We start from the raw sequence: 21,005 nt of genomic DNA, 5'->3' as shown, positions 1-21,005 counted from the left end.
CTGCTGGCCCCCAGCCATCCCCACTAGCCAGGGTGTTAGCTTTCCCTCCTTGCCCTCTCTAAAAGACCATTCTATTTTTTCTCATCTCCCAAAACACTTACACTCTCCCACCAATGACTTTCTCATTCTTCATTGACAAAATAGAAGCAACAAAGCAAAGGTTTCCCATCATTGCCCCAGTTCCATTTGAACCCACATCCCTCACCCCTTTCCCTCTATTACTGTGGTTAAACTGTCTCTACTCCAAGAGAAAGGTCAACCCTGCATCTGTGCTTTGCACCACAGGCCCTCTTACCTTCTCAAGGTCTTTGCTCCTAAATTTACCTTTTCCTGTGTCTGCAATTTTGTTCTTCCTCTCTACTGGACCATTGAATCATATACATGTTTTCGTATCTCCTGTCCTTAAAAAGAACAACTCACTTCTCTGATTCACTTGTAAATGTTGACATGGGAGCTCAGGGATTAATACTCATGTCACTCTCTGCCACCCAAACAAGGAAGTAAAAGCCCCCTCCATTCATGGGGAAACACATGGAGGTATGTCTTACTGTTGTCCAAGTTGTTGGCCTTAATGATCTTCTCTGAGTAGTCAGAAATACTGGAGCATTCAATCTAGAAAGGCACAGAACAAAGGAGCAACAAAAATACGACAGCACCAAGTTAAGGGACAGAGAAGCTGAGACCTACAGGGGTGCAATAATGTGCCCACAGCTGTCACTGCTAATCTGTGGCAGATTAAAATCTACAGTGCAGCCCTCCCACCTTGTGGGGTGCCTTTGCTGCCAGGCTGGAGCCCACCCTGTACTTCACCATGGAGGCCCGTGTCTAATTTGGGAGATTTTGGAGGAGCTGGTAGACCTCATTCTCTGGACCAGGGAAGCATTGGATGAGTTGGCACAGCCACTATCCTCCTGGGAGAGGATGTAGGACCGACCAGAGGTGCTGTGAGCCTCCTTCAACATTATCTTCCTACCACACCATAAGGTATTTGAGGGAGTAGTTGGTAGTTGACCATCAGCTGAGAGAAGACCATTGTGGGAGCACAGGAGAGGGTCAATGGTGCTGGAAACAGAGGGGAAGCTGCCCAAGAGCTATTCTCACCTCTTTAGCTGGCCCTCCACAGAGACCAGACTGTGCTAAATCCAGGGCACCTCACCTTCACACTCAGGCCCCACCACAAACTGCCTCAGTGCCTTGAGCATTTGCATAGGGCCACTGAGGGTTGCTGGCAGCCTCCTCAAAGCCTGAGGTAAGGTGAGGGCACCTACAGGGTCAAAAGAGGGAAACTCTGGTAGAGGAGGCAGACTCTAGCCAAGGCTCAGACCCCAAAGGACCAGCCTTTTCTGGGCTACCAGGCTCCTGCACGACTGCTTCTCTCCTCTTCTTTCCCTTGCCACGTTTTCATCCTGAGCTTAACCTTGGAGAATGGGACCTGGAACCAGAATGCCTGGATTTATATGTGGCTTCTGCCGCTTTCTAGCTACGTCTTTGTTTCCTCATTAAGTCACAAGTCCTGCTCACATGGTCAATGTGAGGATGAAACACACATGGGACACATGAGGTTGCACTCAGATTCTTTCCACCTTTTCTTACCTCTACCTTTACCTTTTCCCTTCTTTATTCTTTACTCTATCTTCATTTCCCCCATTTTCATTTGTTTTCTAGTTTCTTTTCTTTCTCCTTTTTATTAGTCCCTCTCCCAGTCCTTTCGCTTTTCTCTGAGTCTTTCCATCCTTCTGTCTCTCTCTCCATTTCTTTCATGTCTGTCTCCCAATTTCACTGTCTCCAACTGCTGTCTCTGTCAATTTTCTCTCTCTCTTCCTATCTCTCTCCCTCTCACCTTTCTCTTTCCTGCCATCCCGGCTCCCCTACTAGAGAAGAGCTGCGGGTGGAAAGGGGAGCCTGGAACAGGAGAAACTGAACTGTGAAATGAGCCAGACTGAAAGGAGCCTGGCTAACTGTGGTGGAGCTGTTTATAAAAGAGCTGTTAAAGCAGAAGAGTGGGAGGCAGCCAGGTTGGGACCCGTCATCATAGCTGGAAGGCACCTTGGTCGGAGCCCCTGCCAACTTGGAAGCCCCAGTGACTTGAAAGGTGGTGACAGGTGGCCTAGCCTCTCCCTGGGCAGCTTTCTGCTCCCACGTGCCTAGCAGAGACTGGGGCTGAATTGGCGCCTCACTGTCAGCACTGCGAGGAAGGCGCTCTGGGTCAGCATGCAGTCTCACCGCTCTGCAGCGGGTGTGAGCTGCTTGGAAGTGGAGTCTGCATTGGTCAGGAGGCCTCCACCCTGGTGAGCAGGGCCTTGTCAAGGGAAGCCAGAAGGTGGAAAGGGCAGCACCTATGATGATGACAGTACTTGACCTTGGGCATCAGATTGGCCCCGTACCCTAACCACATGCCTCAGCTGAGTGCATTACAGATTTTCTGGTCAAGGTTTCCAGAATACCTTCTACAGCTAAGGCCCAAGTGCTTTCCGGGTGAGGCATGAAGAAGGAATTTGGTCCCTGCTAAAGGGGGGTGGCCAAGGGGATTTGGAGGGTCCTAGTCAACCCAGGAGCCTGGGGTTCTTGGGATAGGTTCTCATGACCCAGCGAAATGACAGAGAATTAGGCCCCACTGAAACCTGCCCGGGAGCCTCTGCAAAGGGGCTGCCTGTACATATTCTATGAGTTTTTTATTGTAATTTGAGTTTTGATCAATATTAATTCCAAATTTCCACTTCTAGAGCCGCTGCATTTTTTCAATGGCAGCCAGCAGCACGGATCTCTCTTTTTCACAGAGGAATGCTGGGAGGTTCCCAGAGGGTCAGCCTCCACCTCTGGCCAGAGAGGCTGCAGCAGCCAGAATTTAAATCTACCAAGTTGCCCTTTAAAGGACAAAGCAGAGGGTCTTCTTGTTGTTATCTCCTAGGGCCCTATCCCGACTATCCTAATAAACACTGAGCATCTGTCCTATGCTGGTTCTGTTCTTGGCTCCTTACATATCTATTAAACTTTTCATGCCTCATAATGACCTCATGGGCAAGACACTATTTTCATGTCCATTTCATACATTGGGGAAACTGAGGTACAGAGCCTTGAATTGCCCACGATCACACATCTCATGAGCGGAAGAGCAGAGATTCAGGCCAGAACTCACACGTGTAATCATGCTGCACTGCTTCTCAAGCATTGTGAGGCACTGATGACACCGGAATGGTTTCTGAAAAGTCAAAAATCTTTTGCAAATGTCAGCAATCACCAGGACAAGAGGCCAGGAGTGATGCCTGGGTGACAGGGAGCCATGGAGACTGTCCTGCCTCCTGAGGGGCACACTTGATTTTTTCTTTGAGTGTGTGACCTCAGCAGAGGGGTGGATCAGGGTTTGTACTACTAGGAAGGGCCGGAGAAGGCAAGGGGCAGGGCCAGCTCTGCTGAAGCCACCGAGAGGGACTGGGATGGGGGGAGGGAGATGGGTGGCATGCTCACCCCAAACACCTTCTTGGCCCCTGCTTTGGCAGCAAACATGGACAGGATCCCGGTACCGCTCCTGATGTCCAGCACCACTTTGTCCTTGAACATGTGCTTGTTGTGGTACATGGAGTTCCGGTAAGTGAGCGTCCGCACCTCGACCTTCAGCATTTCCTGTATGGAAGGAAAGAAAAGTCAGTGTCAATGCATTCAAGTTACTTGGGAGTACGCCAGGGTCACGGGCCCCAGGACTGTCCAGCCAAATTCTTCAAGGATCTTCATGATGTCATTAGGCAAGCCACAGAAGAGTACTGTGGGGCAGCTAGACCAATATTCCTTTTTCTACCGTTATTTAAGTGTTTTGTGGTAAGAAAGAAACTAGATTACTTATTACAGCTGCCTGCAGCCCAAGGAGAACATGATTAACCTGTGCATGGCGATGAGGCAGGGGTCTTCGTCTATTCAAGGTACCAGCAAACACTCTAAGTCATCACCAATAGTCCTGGAATCCTTTGGTATAATTTTAGTATAGTTTTTAGTATAACTTGCATACAATAAAAAGCACAGGTTTTAAAAGTATAACTAAGTGTAAGAGTTTTTAGAAATGCACACCATAAGTAAGATACAGAACTTTTCCATCATCCCAGAAAGTCTTTCATGCCTTTTTGCAATTAATCCTCACTCCCACTCCAGACAATCAATGATCTAATTTCCATCACCAAAGCTTCCTTCTGCCTGATTTAGAACTTCATATAAATTGAATCATACAATATGTACACTTTTGTATGTTTCTTCTGCTCAAAGATTTCGAGATTCATTCATTTTCTTGCATGTATCCAAGGTTCGTTTCTTTTTTCTTGTTACCGTGGTTCTCATTCTTATTCTTGGTCCTGTTCTTGTTGTTGACTGGTATTCCATTGTATGACCATATTCATTCACTTGTTGATGGGTATTTGGATTGTTATGAATAAAGCATTATTGAGGATGCATGTTTCTATTTCCTTTGAGTAAATACATAGAAGTGGGGTTTTGGGTCTTAGGGTAGGCATTTAATTATATTTAAAATTGCCTAACATTTTTTTAAAATAGTTGTGCCATTTCATGATCCCACCAGCAATATATGAGAATTCAAGTTGCTTTACATGCTGACCAATTAGACTTATCGGTTTTTTGTTTTTAATGTTAGTTATTATAGTGCAGTGATTTTCAACCTTTTTCATCTCATGGAACACATAATTACTAACACATAATTCTGTGGAACACCAAAAGTACATTTTTTGTTGATCTTACTAAAAATAGGTATAACTTTGATTCATTAAAACTGGACAGATATTGTGTTGGCTCTTGAAATTTTTTTATTTGACAATCTAAGGTAGGGGTGTCGAACTCAATCAGAGAAGGGGCCAAAATCTAAAATCCAGCCTAAATCGAGGGCCGAATGGTTTACTGAACAGTCATAAACTGACAATGTCATAAACTGACAGCGGAGTGCAGTGATGACAGCGCGGTGCGGGCCACATTGCAAGGCCTGGCGGGCTGGATTTGGCCCGCGGGCCTTGTGTTTGACACATGTGATCTAAGGGAACAGAGTTCAGTTATTGAATATTTTAAAAATTCTTATAGCAGCACACCAGTTGAAAATTGCTGTTATAGTGGATATAAACTAGTATCTCATTGAGGTATTAATTGCATTTCCATAATGGCTATTAATGTAGATAATTTTTCATGTGTTTATGGACTATTCATATATACCTTCTTTTGTGAAGTGTCTTTTTTTTTTTCTTGAGCTATTTGCTTTTCCTTATTGAATTATAGGAGTTTATATATTCTGGAAATGAATCCTTTGTCAGATATACATATTGTGAATGTCTTCTCCAAATCCGTGATTTGCCTTTTCAGTTTCTTAATGTTGTCATTTGAAAAGCAGTTTTTAATTTTGATAAAGACCATTTCTTTTAGTTTTTTCTTTCATGATTAGAATTTTTTGTGCCCTGCCTATTCTTTGTCTACCCCAAGGTTACAAAGATATTCTCTTTTGCTTTCTTCCAGAAGTTTTATAGTTATGGCTTTTACTTTTAGGCTATAATTCATGTCAAATTAATTTTATATATAGTGTAATTAGGGGATGTGAGTTCATTTGCTTCATACAAGTAGATGGCTCGAGCACCAGGCTTCATTTTCCCCAAGGGATTACATAGGGAGATCCTTTGGAACAATCCTTTCTTTGTTTCAATTGTGTTACCACCTTTGTAAAAATCAATGACTGTATATGTTTGTCTTCTCTGATTTGTTCCATTATACCAGTTTAACACTCACTTGATCACCATAGATTTATATTAACTTTGAAATAAAGTAATGTCAGTTCTCCAACTTAGTTTTTCATTGACATGATTATTTTGGCTTTTCTAGAACTTCAGCATTTTCATATACATTTTAGAAGTAGTTGGTTGGAACTGCACTGACTCCTATAGAGCAATTTGGGGAAGATTGATATTTTAGGAATATTGAGTCTTACAATCCAAGAACACAAATACAACTCTTCATTTATTTTGGTCTTGTTTAATTTCTCTTGGCAATATTTTATAGATTTCAGTATAGAGGGCTTGTATTTTTAAAGTAAACTTATTCTTAACTATTTTTTGGCATTATATATGACATATTTTAATTTTTACTTTCCAATTTTTAGTATATATATTGGCCTTGTATTTTGCAGCTTTGCTCCTTCACATATTAATTCTAGTAGAATATTTTGGTAGATTCATTAGTTTTTCTATGTAAAAACATCTTGTCATTTGCGAATAAAGACAATTTCACTTCTTTCATCCTATCTTTCTTTCATCCTATCTGTATGCCTTTTACTTCTTCTTTATATTTCTTTTACCCAAATCTGTCTTTATTAAAGTGAACAAATCATCAGAATGCTACCCAAACTCAGTGAGCAATGCTGAATCTGCTCCCCTTGCCCGCCTTCAACCAGGCCAATGCTGGCTCCTATCCGACCCAGCAACCCACAATCAGAAGCTCGGCTCTGCGGTGTCATGCAGCACAGATGCTGCACATTTCAGTGCTTTTAGTGAACTGGTGTCTTCAGCAAACTTTTTCTGAGCATCAAGGAACAAGAATTGTTTTCAGAAATCTTAGAATTGGATATAAACATTGGCAATAGATACAATCAATAAATATCATACAATTTCCCAAATGAACAAGACGCCCCAATACGAGTTCTTTTTCTGAAGACACTCAAACACTCTGACCAGAGAGCCTGTCTCGATCCTCCAACCACACAAGGTCTCAAATGCCCGCATGTGGGGGTCGGGCCATGTACAGAGGTGGGTGTGGTGAGAGGGCAGAAAGCAAAGTAAATCACTTTTAATGGATACTGAAGAACTTCAAATAAAAGGAATCCTGCCACATGCACTTCCCTCATTGGCAGCCTCAGAGACAGTGGCGACAACAGTGGCCATGCCCTGGACCCGGTGTGTGGGTCTATTCCATCTTGCCCTTTATTTCTTGTTCTTTCCCCTTGCTATGTTGGGAAAGGGACACACGCATTTTATGTGTCCATTGCTATATTGCACTGGCAAGGATGGCCATTCAATAATATGCTAGGCATCCTTCTTTTGTTCAGTGATATACAAATGTCATCATTAAGTATAATTTCAGCTGTGGCCTCTCCATAAATGTATTTTACCAGACTGAAACATTATCTTCTACACTTGATCTTAGCCAAAAGGCCAAGAAGTGATGACAAATTATCTTCTATTTCTAATTTTCTGAGAGTTTTTATCATAAATTGGGGTTTAATGAATTTTATCATATACTTTTCTACATTTATTAATATGATTACCACTTCTCTTCTTTATTGTGTTAATGTGTTGAACTTGAAAAATTGGTTTCAAATGTTCCATCAACTCTTTGTCATGATGAATTACCTTCTTAAATATTGCTGGGCTTTATTTACTAATATTTTGTTGCAGATTTTTGGATCTGTATTTATGAGAGATATAGAATCATAAATTTCTCTTATCTTCTCTGATTAGTATGCTGAGCTAAGTTAGGAAGTGCTATCTCTTTATACATTTTCTGAAAAGGTTTGGGTGAGATCGATGTTTTCCTTTTTTAAATGTCTGTATAATTCACCAGTAAAAACATCTGAGCCTGGAATTGTTTTTGTGGAAAGATTTTAAATTAGAAATTCAATTTATTTAATAGATAGAAGGCTATTTTCATTTTCTATGCATTCTTACATCAGTTTTCACAAAGTGTTTTTTTCCAAAGAATTTATCCATTTCAGCTAAGATGTCAAGTTTATGAGTATAATCCTACATAATAAAAGCCTAATATGCAAATTGTCTCCTTCAACTGCTCACTATGATGTGCTCTGTCCACCTGGGGGCGGCACAAAACATGGCATTGGCTACATGGTGCTGGCAGCAGGAAGCAGTGAAGGCACTGCTGGCTCCAATGGGCCCCCATGAGAGCCTGGCAGGATGGTGGAGTAGGTGAGTAGGCAGAGCCAGGCCAAGGTGGGAGCAGGGTGCAATTGTCCCACCAATCACCCCACAAATGATGACCAGCAGTAGCTCTGACACTTCCATTTCAGAGAAGGGGCAAATAGCAATATTAAAATATTTCTTCTAATTATTTTCCTTCAATGTGCACAAATCTGTGCACCGGGCCACTAGTATTGTTATAATAGTCTTTAATGACTATTAGGTGTCTTTAGGATCTGTCGTAATGTTCTTGCCTTCATTTATTTATAATCAGTGTTTTCTAAGATTTTTTTCTTGACCAGTCTAGATAGGTGTTATTGATTTAATTAGTATTTTCAAAAACCAACTTTTGGCTCTGTTGATTTTCTTTAATGTTTTATTTCTACTTCATTGACTTCTGTTTTCATCTTTATTATTTCTTTCCTTTGACTTATGTGGATTTTATTTGCTCTTCTTTCTCTATTTCATAAGGTAGAAGCTTTGATCATGGATTTTATATTTTTGCTTTCTAATAAAAACATTTAAGCTATACGTTTTCCTCCAAAGATTTATCTGCATCCCACAACTTTTCATATGCTGTGTGCTTAGATCAGGCTGTTATAATAGAATGCCTTAGACTGGGCAGCTTAAAAAAGCAAACATTTACTTCACATATTCTGGAGGCTCAGAAACCAAGATTAAGGTGCCCACAGATTCGGCAGGTGGTTGCCTTCTCCTTGTGTCTTCACATGGCAGAGAGAAGAGTGAGACAGCAAGCCTTCAAGTCTCTTTTAAGAAAGGCACTAATCCCATTCATGAGGGCTGACCCTCATGCCCTAGTTACCTTCCAGAGGCCACACCTCCTAATATTACCACATTGGGGGTTAGGATTTTGACATATGAAACCTGAGGGGACATGTTCAGTTCATTGCATTGTTTTCATTATCATTACATTTGGAATATTTTCAAACTTCTTGTTATTTCTTCCTGACAATGTTCTCAGTGCTGCTTAACTTCCAAATATTTGGAGATTTTCTACATAATTTATTGTTTTTGGTTTCTAATTTAATTCTATTATGGAAAAACTAGGGGCCCAGTGCATGAATTCATGCACCTTGAAAGAAACTGTGGGCCACAAGGTTGTAGTGGGCACAGGGTCAGGTTTCAGCCCATCCCCTGTGCCTCTCCCTACTGCAGCCTCTGGTCCCCTGTCTGCCTGCAGTCCTGCTCCCACTGCCACCACTCCCATGTGCTGATTGTGCTGACCCCACTCACACCCGCTGACAGTGTGGAGCAATTGGGGCCAACACCAGCAGTGGGTGCTGGTCCTATCAGCAGGTGCAAATGGCAAATGCTGCCCCAATCACCCCTCAGGAGTAAGGGCGGGGGGGGGGGGCGGGGAAGCCCTCAGGGACAATTAGGGCCAGCAGCCACCACTTGCACCTGCTGACAGTGCCAGGTGGTCAGTGCCAGCACCGGGCACCAGCAGCAGGTGCAAGCAGTGGCTCCAGTGCCAGCAGCAGGTGCAAGCAGTGGCTCCAGTGCCAACAGCAGGTGCGAGCAGGGCTGGTGCTGGTAGAAGGTGTGAGTGCCGGGCTGGGCATGGTGTGTGGAAGCAAAGAATTTTCAGGAACCATCAAAGCCTCACCCTGATGACAGCAACCTGTGCCCTACATTAGTCTGGCACCCCCACTCACCTGCTGCACCATCCTGCCATGGCTGATGCCCACCATGTTCCATACGTGCTCCCTGATAGTCAGTGCACGTCATAGCAACCAATTGTTCAGTTGTTTGATTGTTCTGCTGCTTGGACTATTTACATATTAGGGTTTTATAGAGAGAGATATATACTATGCAAACTTTCAACCTTTTGAAATTCATTGAGATTTGTTTACAGCCCAGCATATGATCTATCTTACTGAATATTTCAATCTGCACTCTAAAAATATGCGCATTCTATAGATTGGTGGTGCAATGATCTAGAAATGCCAATTAGGTTAGGTTATTTGACCATGTAAAAAGATTGTTCAAATTTTCTCCAGCCTTACTGATTTTTTTGTACATTTGTTCTATCAATTACCAATAAATTAGCATTAAAACAAATCTTTATTTATGGTTGGGGATTTGTATTTTTCTCCATCTAGTTCTGTAGATTTTGCTTCTTGTTTTTAAGCTCTATGCACACATGTTCAGTGGCTTTGTAACATGTCACCTTGGCCACCTGAACTACATTTCACAGAATTCTCTTTCCATTATCTTTCCAGTTAGGTGGGGCTACAAGAGAGACTCCTGTGAGACTTAGAAGGCAAAAAGGAGGCAGGAACCATTTTATAGTACACATATGTCATTGGCAGAAGCACAATTGTTCTGCCTTCAAAATCAGCTTCTCTGACTCCTGGGCCAGGTATGCAATTCCGTGGTGAAACACCCCAGGCTCTATAGGTGACCAAGGTCAAAGGCAACGGAAGAATACTTGTTTCATCCTGTTGAAGGGTTCAATCTTGTGACTCTATAGGTGACCAAGGTCAAAGGCAACGGAAGAATACTTGTTTCATCCTGTTGAAGGGTTCAATCTTGTGCTTATGGGTTCTAGCTACTCCTGATCTCCCCTTATTTTATATCTAAATTTCTATTCTAGCTACCTGTTCTGTAGACTTCAATCTCCAACATCAGACATGGAGATATATATATTCCTACTGGATCTGCTTCCATTGTTGAACCCTGACTGATGTAGAGTTTGGTGCCAATAATAGCTCCAAAGGAACAGAACCTGAATTCTCTGAATCAGTTCTGAGTTTTAAAGGCACTAATAGCTCTACTGCCATTGGTAAAGGGGGCACTGGTAGTCACTAGCATAAAATGGCAAAGAAGTTACTCAAATTTAACATTAATTACCTGTAATAAAGTATCTATAGAAGACAAGACTGAGTGGCCAAGCATTTGCTACCTTAGCACATTTTGGTCAAAACACTGAATAATGTAATATGGTGGGTTAGTTGGATGATTATTACTAACTTTGCTAGAAAATTTGGAGAAAACAAATCATGAGCACAGGGATTTAAAATTTCCAGTTCAGGGTCTGAATATAGCACCTAAAAGCGTGTATAAGTTCTCAGGGCGGGGGAAGAAGGGTGGCATTTCCTGTAGGTGCAGGGCTAAGATTTCTGCAAACCAAATCTGAAGTCTAATCCTGAAAATGCCTGAATTACAACACAAATTGAATTTGCATCCCTGCAGGACCTCTTTTGTTAAAGTTGAGGCACCTTTGGGAAGAAATAGGATCTTGAATATTGGAATTGGGACATATGGTCAAATTCTAAAGAAGCTGGACCTAAATGTCAAAGTTTTCTTTGCCAGTAGAAGCATCTTTTACCCCTGCCTGAGGGAGTTTTCTTTTTCTGAAGACACACATTGGCCTCCCTTGAGGTACCTGCTAGCAAGGTACTGCTGATTTCCAGGACCTACCCTCACCAACCTTATTGGCTGCTATCCCTACAACTAGATTAAACTCCAAGCAGTCCCAAAGGGTATAGAGTGACTCATTGGGAGGTATGATACACATGAAAAGAAATACATGATATTTTTTATTTTTATAGACTGAAAACTAGGTAATATATATGGAAATATATTTTATTTTTTGTTAATCCTCAATCAAGGATATTTTTTCTATTGATTTTTAGAGAGAGTGGAAGCCCAGGAGGAAGGAGAGAGAGAAACAGTGATGTGAGAGAGACACATCAATTGGTTACTTCCTGCACATGCCCAACTGGGATGGGGAATCAAACCTGCAACCCAGGTTTGTGCCCTTGACCTGGTATTGAACATGTGACCCTTCTGTGCATGGGCCAACACTCTAACTACTGAACAAAAGTGGTCAGGGTTAGAAATGTATATTAAGAGTATGTGATCAACATGAAAGGAAAATAAAGGTGGATGGGCCAAGTTTATTGATATAGGACCACTAACCAGAGATTCTGGGTTCACCATTTTAGCTTCAGAGGCTTGAAATGCTTCTAACTATTGGTTTGGTTGGTTGACTGAAACATGGACCCAATGTTAGCCTTCATTAAATTAAATTGAAATGTCAGAACTTTCTCAGTATGCCAAAGAGGGAGGTACCCAAGGTTCAGGGAGATCAGAACATTTGTGTGCAGTTATCATGTGAGACCTACTCACCAAGACCAGATAGCACACCTTCCACCACAGCTGTGTGAAATGAACTTGTGAGAGGAGGCCAGCATCCTGAAGAGCTCTGTGGTGGCTCTTCTCTATAAGTCAGAAATTTCAGGAGGAATTTCTACCACTAAACTGAGATCCCTGAATACTATGGGAATAACATCAAACTGAGATCCTGACATAGTGGGGGCTAAATTGCAGCAGCATTTAATCACCAAAGATGAGGTGGGCACGGTTACTATGAAGGACACGGGAGCCAAAGATTTCCAGAATAGTATGAATTGCAAAGATCTCTGATGTTTACTACTTGATTGCAGTATTTCAGAAAAGAAATAAAAAGGAATCATACTAAATTCTTGCTTAATATGTTTAAGCAGAAAAGTTATACTAGTCGATCTGGTGAGCAGAAGTCTGGTTTGAATCACCAGAGTCAGTCCTCTGTGATTCCTAACTTGATTATAGAACCCCCTGAATGAAGGAAAAGCCATGACCTCTGAAGGAAAATCCTGTTGCATTGCCAAGAACTGATGCTGTTAATCATTTTCCAGAAGGCTTGCAGCCATTTATTAGGGTGATAACATTGGAGAAAAAAAGACAGATTTTTGAGGATTACTGGACACTGGCTCTGAACTGACACTAGTTCCATGAGGCCCATCAGTCCAGGAGATGAATTCCTGGAGACCCACATCCCCATTCAGTATGTCTATTTGGCCAATGCAGAAGACAGAGATGGATCTTAGAGAATGACTAGGGATTATCATAAACATCATCAGGTGGTAATTTCAGTTGTTTCAGATGTGGCCTCATCGCTTGAGCAAGCTGTTTTTTATCACTCTTTGAAATTTATCCATCTATACTTTTTCCAATATTTTTTCTTCCCTATTATTTTTCTTCTCTGGAACTCACATGTTTTACCATTTGATTCTGTCCCACAAATCACTGAGCTTGTTGTCAATTTTTTTTTCCTCTTTATGGATGATTTCTACTGGTCTCTCCTTAAGTTCATAGATCTTTTCTTCCTATGTATCCTATTTGCTATTAATCTCATACTATAAATATCTAGTTTAGATCTTGTACTTTTATTGTAGAATTTAATCTATTATATACATCTTTTCTTGGAGATATTTTAAAAATAATATTTATTATAGTAATTTTAAAGTGTTTTTCTGACCATTCTAAGGCCTTGGCTGTTTATATGTCTGTTCCTATTGACTAATTTTCCTCTTGATTATGGACCAAATTCTCCTGTTTCTTTACATCTTACAATAACTATTTTATACTGTAGATAATGTGTAAGGACACTACCAGCTGTTAGTTTTTATTGTTGTTACTTTTTATTTTGTAAAAAGTACTGTCTTTTCCTTTGTTAGGCAACTAGAGTGATGGGCTTCTCAGTTCAATCCAATCAGGAATTGAGCAAGTTTGGGATGGGTTTGTAGCTTTAATCCTTCTGTTAGGGAATTTAATCACAGGGACTAAAAGATCTTGTACTATTTGCTTTTCAGCGGAGCCACTAACTACTTCCTGTGCTGCCTCAGAGCTCATATATTTGATCATACTAAAATCTGAGCATGGAAGGGTTTACTTAGGTTGAGTTTACTTTTGGCTTTAACTTATTTGAAAGTGAGCTCAAACCCTTCCCTCCCAAAGATGTCTGGGATCAAATACTCCAAGACTTCTAGACATCAAAACTGCAAGACTTCACAGTGCAAGACTACAGACTGCAGATGTTTCCCCAGAACCAGGCACAAGGCATGGTGCATAACCCATGCTCTATAAATACAATAGCATATAGTGGAGCCAGAATTCCTACATTCAAATCACAGCTCTAATGCTTTTGAGTTCTCTGATACAGAACATCATGCAGACTCTGTATCTCAATTTCCCCATCTGAAATATGGGGTTATAAGAGCGCCTACTTCATAAGGTTGCTGTGATAGTTAAATAAATGTAATAAGCTTTACATAAGTGTTAGCTCTGGCCTTTTGTGATGACAACCCTCTTCATCCATGCAAAGAAATTGTTAGAGGTGAGCAGAGAATGGAGAAAAAATAAAAGCAAATATTTCAGAAATCTCTCACTCACAGTTATGGTTAAAAGTCCTCACAGCCTTTCCTGATGGAATTAGATTGGCTCAATACCTCTGCAGATCCTACTGTTGCTGAACCAAAGCTGCCCAAGTGCCTCCTCCCCTTTAATTCATTGCCTTTTGTCTCTTCTTTGGTCCCTTCTTCCCTTCCTTAGGCTCCAGGCCACAGGAGTTAGGTCCAAAGATGCAAGTTTTTAGAGAAGGAAAGTTGTGACTTAGCAAATCTTCCTCCACTTAGCCTGTCCAAAGTAAAGGCTCTCCCTCCTCCACCCCTGCTTTAATCATCCCTGGGAGAGAATGACCCAAAGAGGTCTCAGACATTTAAGAGCAGGCTACTCTGGTGAGAATAATTCCCAGCTCCAGCTGTGGATGACTTTGTCTCCCAGCTTTCTTGCCTGTTAAACATGTGACAGCACATTGACTAATTGCTGAGAAATGAGGTCTTGAAGAATGTTTCAAAAGAAACTGCCGTCAGCAGAGGATTGGATCAAAAAACTATGGTACATCTACACAATGGAATACTATGCTGCCATAAAAAGAAGGAATTCTCATCATTTGCAGCAACCTAGATAGAACTAGAGAACATTATGCTGAGTGAAATAAGCCAGTCAATGAAAGAGAAATACCACATGACCTCACTCATTTATGGATGATAAAGAACATTATAAACTGATGAACCAAAAGATAGATATAGAGACAGTAAAGCAACAAGCAGACTGTCAAATTTCAGCTGGGAGGGTAGGGATATCTGGGGGAGATAAGATCACGTATACCGAAGGACTTGTATACATGCATATAAGTACAACCAATGGACACAAAACTCTGGGGAGGGAGGGTATGTATGGGAGGGGGGGGCAATGTTAAAATATGTGCACAGATAATAATTTAATAAAAACATTAAAAAAAAAAAGAAGAAAGAAAGAAACTGCAGCAAGCTTGTCAAAAGAACTGAGCTGGCCAGGAGTGGGACGGGCGCCCAGGGTGCAACACAGCCCACTGGCAGGCAGCTGAGGCATCACACCCAGCACCTATCAAAGATGCTGAGAATTCAGAGCGGGGCTGCGGGAGGTCACAGAGTGGGCCCTCTCCACTCTGAGCAGAGGCCTCAATTGGCAGACACCTGTCTCTTCTGTTCCTGATTAAGATTCCATTCTTCTCAAAGAGGCTCTGTGATGGAAGGCCACAGGGTCCTCTCCCTCATCCCACCCTCTGAAGGTTGAGTATGGAGTCCTCTCTGGATGGAGTCATGAGATGGAAGAACAGAAGTGTCCAGACCACCTCCTGCTGTGCTCTCTAGACCCCCTAGACCCCAACAGTGTCCTTCCCCAAACCCAGCGCTTCTCCTTTGTATTTGCCGACTCATCAAACCCAAGCACCATGTTTCCTAAACACTCAATGATCACTATTAATCAGCAAGCTGGTGTTGCTGCTGCCTGCCCTGTGAGCATCTTGTTAATGATGGGAGAAGACTGCCAAACGGCCAGCTCGGCTCTGGATGGCGAGATATGGGTCTTGCCCAGACTGAGGAGGCAAAGGCATTGCTGTGAGCTGTCTGCTGCAGAACTGAGATCTCTGGCATTCGATAACAAAAATGAGCAGGCCCTCTCTCCACGAAGAACAATGTAAAGAGTCCATCCACTCATTTCCTACCAGAGGCCAAAAACAGGGTGAAGGGAAAGCTTCAACTAGGAAGGAAGGCCAACTAGCCACCCCTGCATTACCGACCTTTGTGTTTCCCTTGGCCAGGATCTAGAGATGGCCAGCAGCAGCAGGAGGAGAAACTTAAGTTAGATGATCAGAAGCACTTTCTCATGTGAAGGATTGCTAACTATTCTAGGGTAGGTTACTAAGAAAAGACATGTTATCTATGACCTGTAGATCCCTTACTCCAACTTAATTAGCTCAGTCAACACTATGTTTATATATGTTCATGTACAAATTTGATTTTTCTTTCTATACAGGAAATTGAGGAGGCATACTATAATGTTTATTTGATGACCCTTGGTGTCCCCTCTCAATGGAGATCGTACCCTGCTGGATGGTTGGCCATGGTGCTAGCCAGGCATCACCTGAGTGATGAGGATAGCAGGCACATCAATAAACCTTTGCCAATCAGATGATGTTCCCAAACACTGGGTTAGAGGCTGGGGAACCAAGACCTGAAGAATTATAGAGATTACAGTAGCCCAGGAGAGCACATCCTAGGTGTCAAATGTTGCCCAGCAAGAACTTAGCAATTCAGAGGGAGGTGTCCGAGAAGTCAATCAGAGGAGGCTCAGTGAGGGAGCGCAGCCTAAAGATGAGTGGGGAGTTGAATGCACATCATGGAGGGTTGGTTTCTGTCAGGAGGGGTTTCGGAAAGCCCCAAGGGGAGCACATCAGGGCCCCTGGGACTGCAGTTCTGCCCTGATATAGGTTCTCAGAGCCATGAGCCTGTTAGAATTAATCATATGGAGGGCACATCCTTTAACTAGCCGCAGGACCTTGGGGAGCAGAGCTCTTGAAGGAGTCCTTTCTGCCTCTCAGAGCCTCTCACAGGCCCCAGACAGGGCTCTACGCATGCACCATCCCAACCCCGGGTCCCACAGAAGGAGGATCACAATAGGCACAACAACTCACCCATCTGCCCTAACAGGGCATTCGATCCAGCAAAACCAGCAAGCTTGACTGCCCAGGCCACCCTGGGCCAGGCCCGCACCACAGGCCGGAGCTTTTATGTGGAGAGGGGTTCTCAGGGGGCCAAATCTTGAGCCAGAGTCTGGTAGTAACAGAGGGACCCCACATCCACTCTCTACCGCCACATGGAATTGCAAAGGAGCCAGCAGGAACAGCATCAACATTTCCAGGAAGAGTGAACTGTTTTAGGAACTATATGGCTACGTTTTTTTGAATTTTGAATTTTGAAGCCCCAAAATTCGAAGGTTTCATTTCTAGCTCTGCTATTCATTAGCCCATAACCTTGTGTGCAAAGGAGCCGGCAAGGATGAACAAAGGTCGATCTGATGTTTAAGGTCTTATATCCTCATCTATAAAATGGAGACAGATAATAATACCAACCTCATAGGATTGACCTGAGGAATAAATGAGCCAATAATAACATACCCAGAACAACAGCCAGATTCTTGTAAGCACTCAAGAAAAGTGCTGATTATTATTACTAAACATGCCTGGCAATGGCAGTGCAGCCTTTCGATACAGGAAGGGCTTACAGAAGCATCCAATTGGAAGGCGGGCTTTGAGACATATTTTGAAAAGGCATTTGCATACCAAGCAAACCTTTTTCCCTTTTTCAGTATTTCTTGAGGAGATAATAGAAATATTTTCTTTGTAGGGTTCTTAGGAAGAGTAAATGAAATGATACATATACTGTGCTTAGAGCAGTAAGCATGCAGTTTAAATAGAGTTGTTTATTTGGGGTGGCTTGAAAGAGTTAAAAAGTGATGCAGGCAGGGCTGGGGGTACAGGTCTCAGGAAGCCTCTTGTCAGGAAGCTCTGTTCTATGCTGCAGCTCCTGGAAGTCTTCCCTGCTGTGGATTAAGACAAGCATTTACACAAAGAAATTTCCTGAGAACCAATCAGGGTGCCAGACCTGGGCCAGGTTTCCAAGGACACTTGCTGCATTTCTTCCCTGGAGGCACTCATTGGTCCAGGAAAAACCTAAGGGTTCATGTCCATCCTGCCTGAAGACTGACCCTATGACCTCAAGAAGGCCTTTGGCTATAGGTCCCTAGCTGCAAAGCATCTGAGCTCCCGGAGAGAGGACCACGGATGTTCAGTCCACCTGGACCCCCTGAACTGAGGACTGGGAAAAGACACAGGTGTTGGGCTGTAAAACAGATACCCTGAGCTCTCCTTGCTCACCAGCTAAGTAACACAGACACACGCTTTCACCTACTCACCTGAGCCAGGCCTGGCCCTGACCCCCTCCCAGAGGGACTCTGGATGGAGAGAGAGTCAGGGGTCTCGGACCACTGGGAGAACTCATTTCATGACAGTGGAGAGTTGAGCACATGCTGCCTCAGAGGACAGTGATGAAACAGTAGGGCTAAGCTTGCCCCATTCGGCCACCAGCTCAGGATGGTTTACCTCGTGGATCCCAAAGTGGGTATAGGAGTCGAAGTAATAATCTCTTGAGGTCATCTCCTCTGGGTTCAGCAGCTTGGACATCTTGCCCCGTCCTGGACAGCTGGGTTGAGTGGACACATGATGGACACATTGCACAGGCTTGGATGGGACCATAGGCTGAGGGGGCTGAGAGGGGGTACTACTCACCTGAGGGTGAAAAAAGGGAGCCTGGTGTGAACAGTGGTAGCAAGGCCCTGCCCTCTGAGATTTTGCCCCTTCTCCCTTCCTGGTCCCTGAGGCCTGCTCTAGTCATCCAAATGGCCACTCCTGAGGGGTGGGTGGTGCCTTCAAGCTTTCTGGCGGTCATGTTGATGGCTGAGGTGCCATGCAACTCAGGAGCCAAACAGATCTGGGTTGAACCCAGGTCCATCTCTTGCTAGTCAAGTGACTTGAGCCCATCTAGGCCTCAGTTTCCATCTCTGTTAAATTAGGACAATACCTTTCTTTAGAGGCAAATAGTGAACATTCAATAAAGGGAAAGATGTGCAGCATGGTCACTGGAGAAGAGACTCCAGGGCCAGTCTCCTGAAACATGAATCCTGCTCTCCGTACTAGCTGTATTACCTTGAGCAAAGTGACGAACCTCGTGGTGCCTCTGTTTCCCCTTATCTAGAATGGGGATAGAATGGTTCTCATCACCTAGAGTTGTCCTGAGGATTGGACAAGTTGGTGCTTATAAAGAGCTTAGAAAAGGTCGGAGCACTGAGTGTTTATTAAATTAAAATGAGTCCCATCTGCCTTCTTAGGAAGTCACCCCCAAGGGCCCCCACAATGCAAGTCTCTGGGGCTCTGGGCCTCACACCTGCTGTCTCCCACTCTGGTTTCTGATTCATGGTCGCTCTGGACTTCAGCAATTTGCCTGAACTGTGAAGACCCGCACCTCGGTGACCTGTCCGGGTACCACCAGCCCTGCTCTTTCTGGGTTCCCAGACCTGACACTGGCCCAGCTGCACACCCACTGCTGCTGCCCAGCACTGACCGCCCGCCACTCCCACAGGCCAAGGGGAGGAGGGAGAGGGAGATAGAAACTTGGAGAACTTCCGGGCCCAGAAGTTTTAGCCTCTCTGCACAGTCTGACAGGAAGAGCCTCCTCTCCCTGGAGTGGAGGAAACACAGGAGTGGACAGCACAGCAAAGGCCTCAGAGCAGAAGCGTCTTTAAAAACAGAGGGAGTCATGTGCAGTGTGGCTGGATGTCTGAGGCTGAGAATCAGGGCTCCTGGATCCTACCCGGACTCTCGTAAAATGAAAGAAGACATTGAGAGGCAGACAGCATAGAGAAAGAATGCAAACCGTGAGACCACACCGCCTGGCATTCAAACCCTGCCCTGCTACTTGGCTGACAAATGACCTTGGGAAGTCATTTTGTCATCACTGTGCCTCAGTTTCCTCCTCCATAAGCAGAGATCAAAATAAAAACTACCTGATGGAGTTGTCCAGAAATTTGAATGAGTTACTATAAGTAAAGATATTAAAACACTGCCTGGCATATAATAAATTATTATTATTATCCTATCTAATAAAAGAGAAACATGCAAATTGACCGTACCTTTGCTACACTACCAGCCAATAGGAGTGAATATGCAAATTAACCCAACCAAGATGGTGAGGCCCATAGCGGCCAGGTGGGGGGGGGGGGTGTGGGCTGGATTGGAGACATAAACCAGCAGGGAGGCTGGCACCCCACAGTACCAAGTCCTGCCATGGCAGTGCTGGGGCTGCTGTGGGCCTGATCTGAGACACAAACCAGCAGGGAGGCTGGCACCCACAGTACCAGGTACCCTGCAGTACCAAGCCCCGCCATGGAGGTGCTGGGTCTGCGGGGGACCAGATCAGAGACACAAACCAGCAGGGAGGCCAGTACCCAGCAGCCCCAAGCCCCGCCATGGCTGTGTTGAGGCTGCAGGGGGCCAGACTGAAGAGAAAAACCAGCAGGGAGGCCACACCCAGCAGTACCAAGCCCTGCCATGGTGGTGTTGGGGCAGCAGGGGGTCAGATCTGAGACACAAACCAGCAGGAAGGCTGGCACCCAGCAGTCCCACGCCCCACCAGCCATGGTTGGTGCTGGGGCTGTGGGGGACCAATCAGAGACACAAACCAGCAGGGAGGCTGGCACCCTGCAGTACCAAACACTGCCATGGCTGTGCTAGGGCTGAGGGGGCCTGATCTGAGACACAAACCCGCAGGCCTTTTGCCCAGCAGCATTAAAGCCTGTGGCCAAGGCCCTGGAGCTGCTGGGGGGCGGGAGGGGGGTTGAGGGGGGAGGCAGCAGAGACACAAACTTCCAAGAAACCTGTTTAAAGGGAGATAAACTATCACAATTTTATCTCCCTTTCCATAAGATGAGAAAACTGCCCCTGGATTATTTAGCGATGTGGCCCACACCTTCTACAAGCACAGGGTATGTTATGACCACTCCCAGGAAGGTCTGGTCAGAATACCGTTTCCAGGGAATAATGCTACTGTGGCAAATCATCTAAGAGAAGAAACAAGCTTTTGTTGGATTTATTCTGAAGGTCAGAGAACATGCTACTCCAACATATGCTGTCTTGTTATATTGATGCTCTTGAGCTGCAGATGCTTGAAAAATAGCAAATGCATGCAGAGGCTTTCATTGAAGTCTCCTGATCTGCCTAAAACTGGACCCCCCAAAAGGAGCTTAGATATCATAGGTCCCCTTAACAGGAGAAGTGTCATC

The 21,005-nt window shown here is 43.9% G+C and overlaps 1 protein-coding gene across 1 annotated transcript in view; it reads right to left on the bottom strand.

Annotated features, from left to right (window-relative positions):
* The window catches only part of PEX26 (peroxisomal biogenesis factor 26), a 44,558-nt gene extending 26,174 nt beyond the window's left edge, over nucleotides 1-18,384 (bottom strand). The window contains exons 1-3 of the mRNA XM_084878235.1: nucleotides 18,271-18,384; nucleotides 3,466-3,621; nucleotides 532-612 (exon numbers count right to left, since the gene is read on the bottom strand). Of these exons, the coding sequence (XP_084734361.1) occupies nucleotides 532-612; nucleotides 3,466-3,621; nucleotides 18,271-18,351 (318 nt within the window). The 5' untranslated portion in view covers nucleotides 18,352-18,384. The remainder of the gene's footprint in view (nucleotides 1-531; nucleotides 613-3,465; nucleotides 3,622-18,270) is intronic.
* Between the last annotated feature and the right edge of the window lie 2,621 nt (nucleotides 18,385-21,005).

Source organism: Pipistrellus hanaki (assembly GCF_964339955.1).
Source record: "Pipistrellus hanaki genome assembly, chromosome: 3".
Lineage (NCBI taxonomy): Eukaryota > Metazoa > Chordata > Mammalia > Chiroptera > Vespertilionidae > Pipistrellus > Pipistrellus hanaki.
Note: the sequence above shows the minus strand (reverse complement) of the source record. Positions and strands in the feature narration are given on the sequence as shown.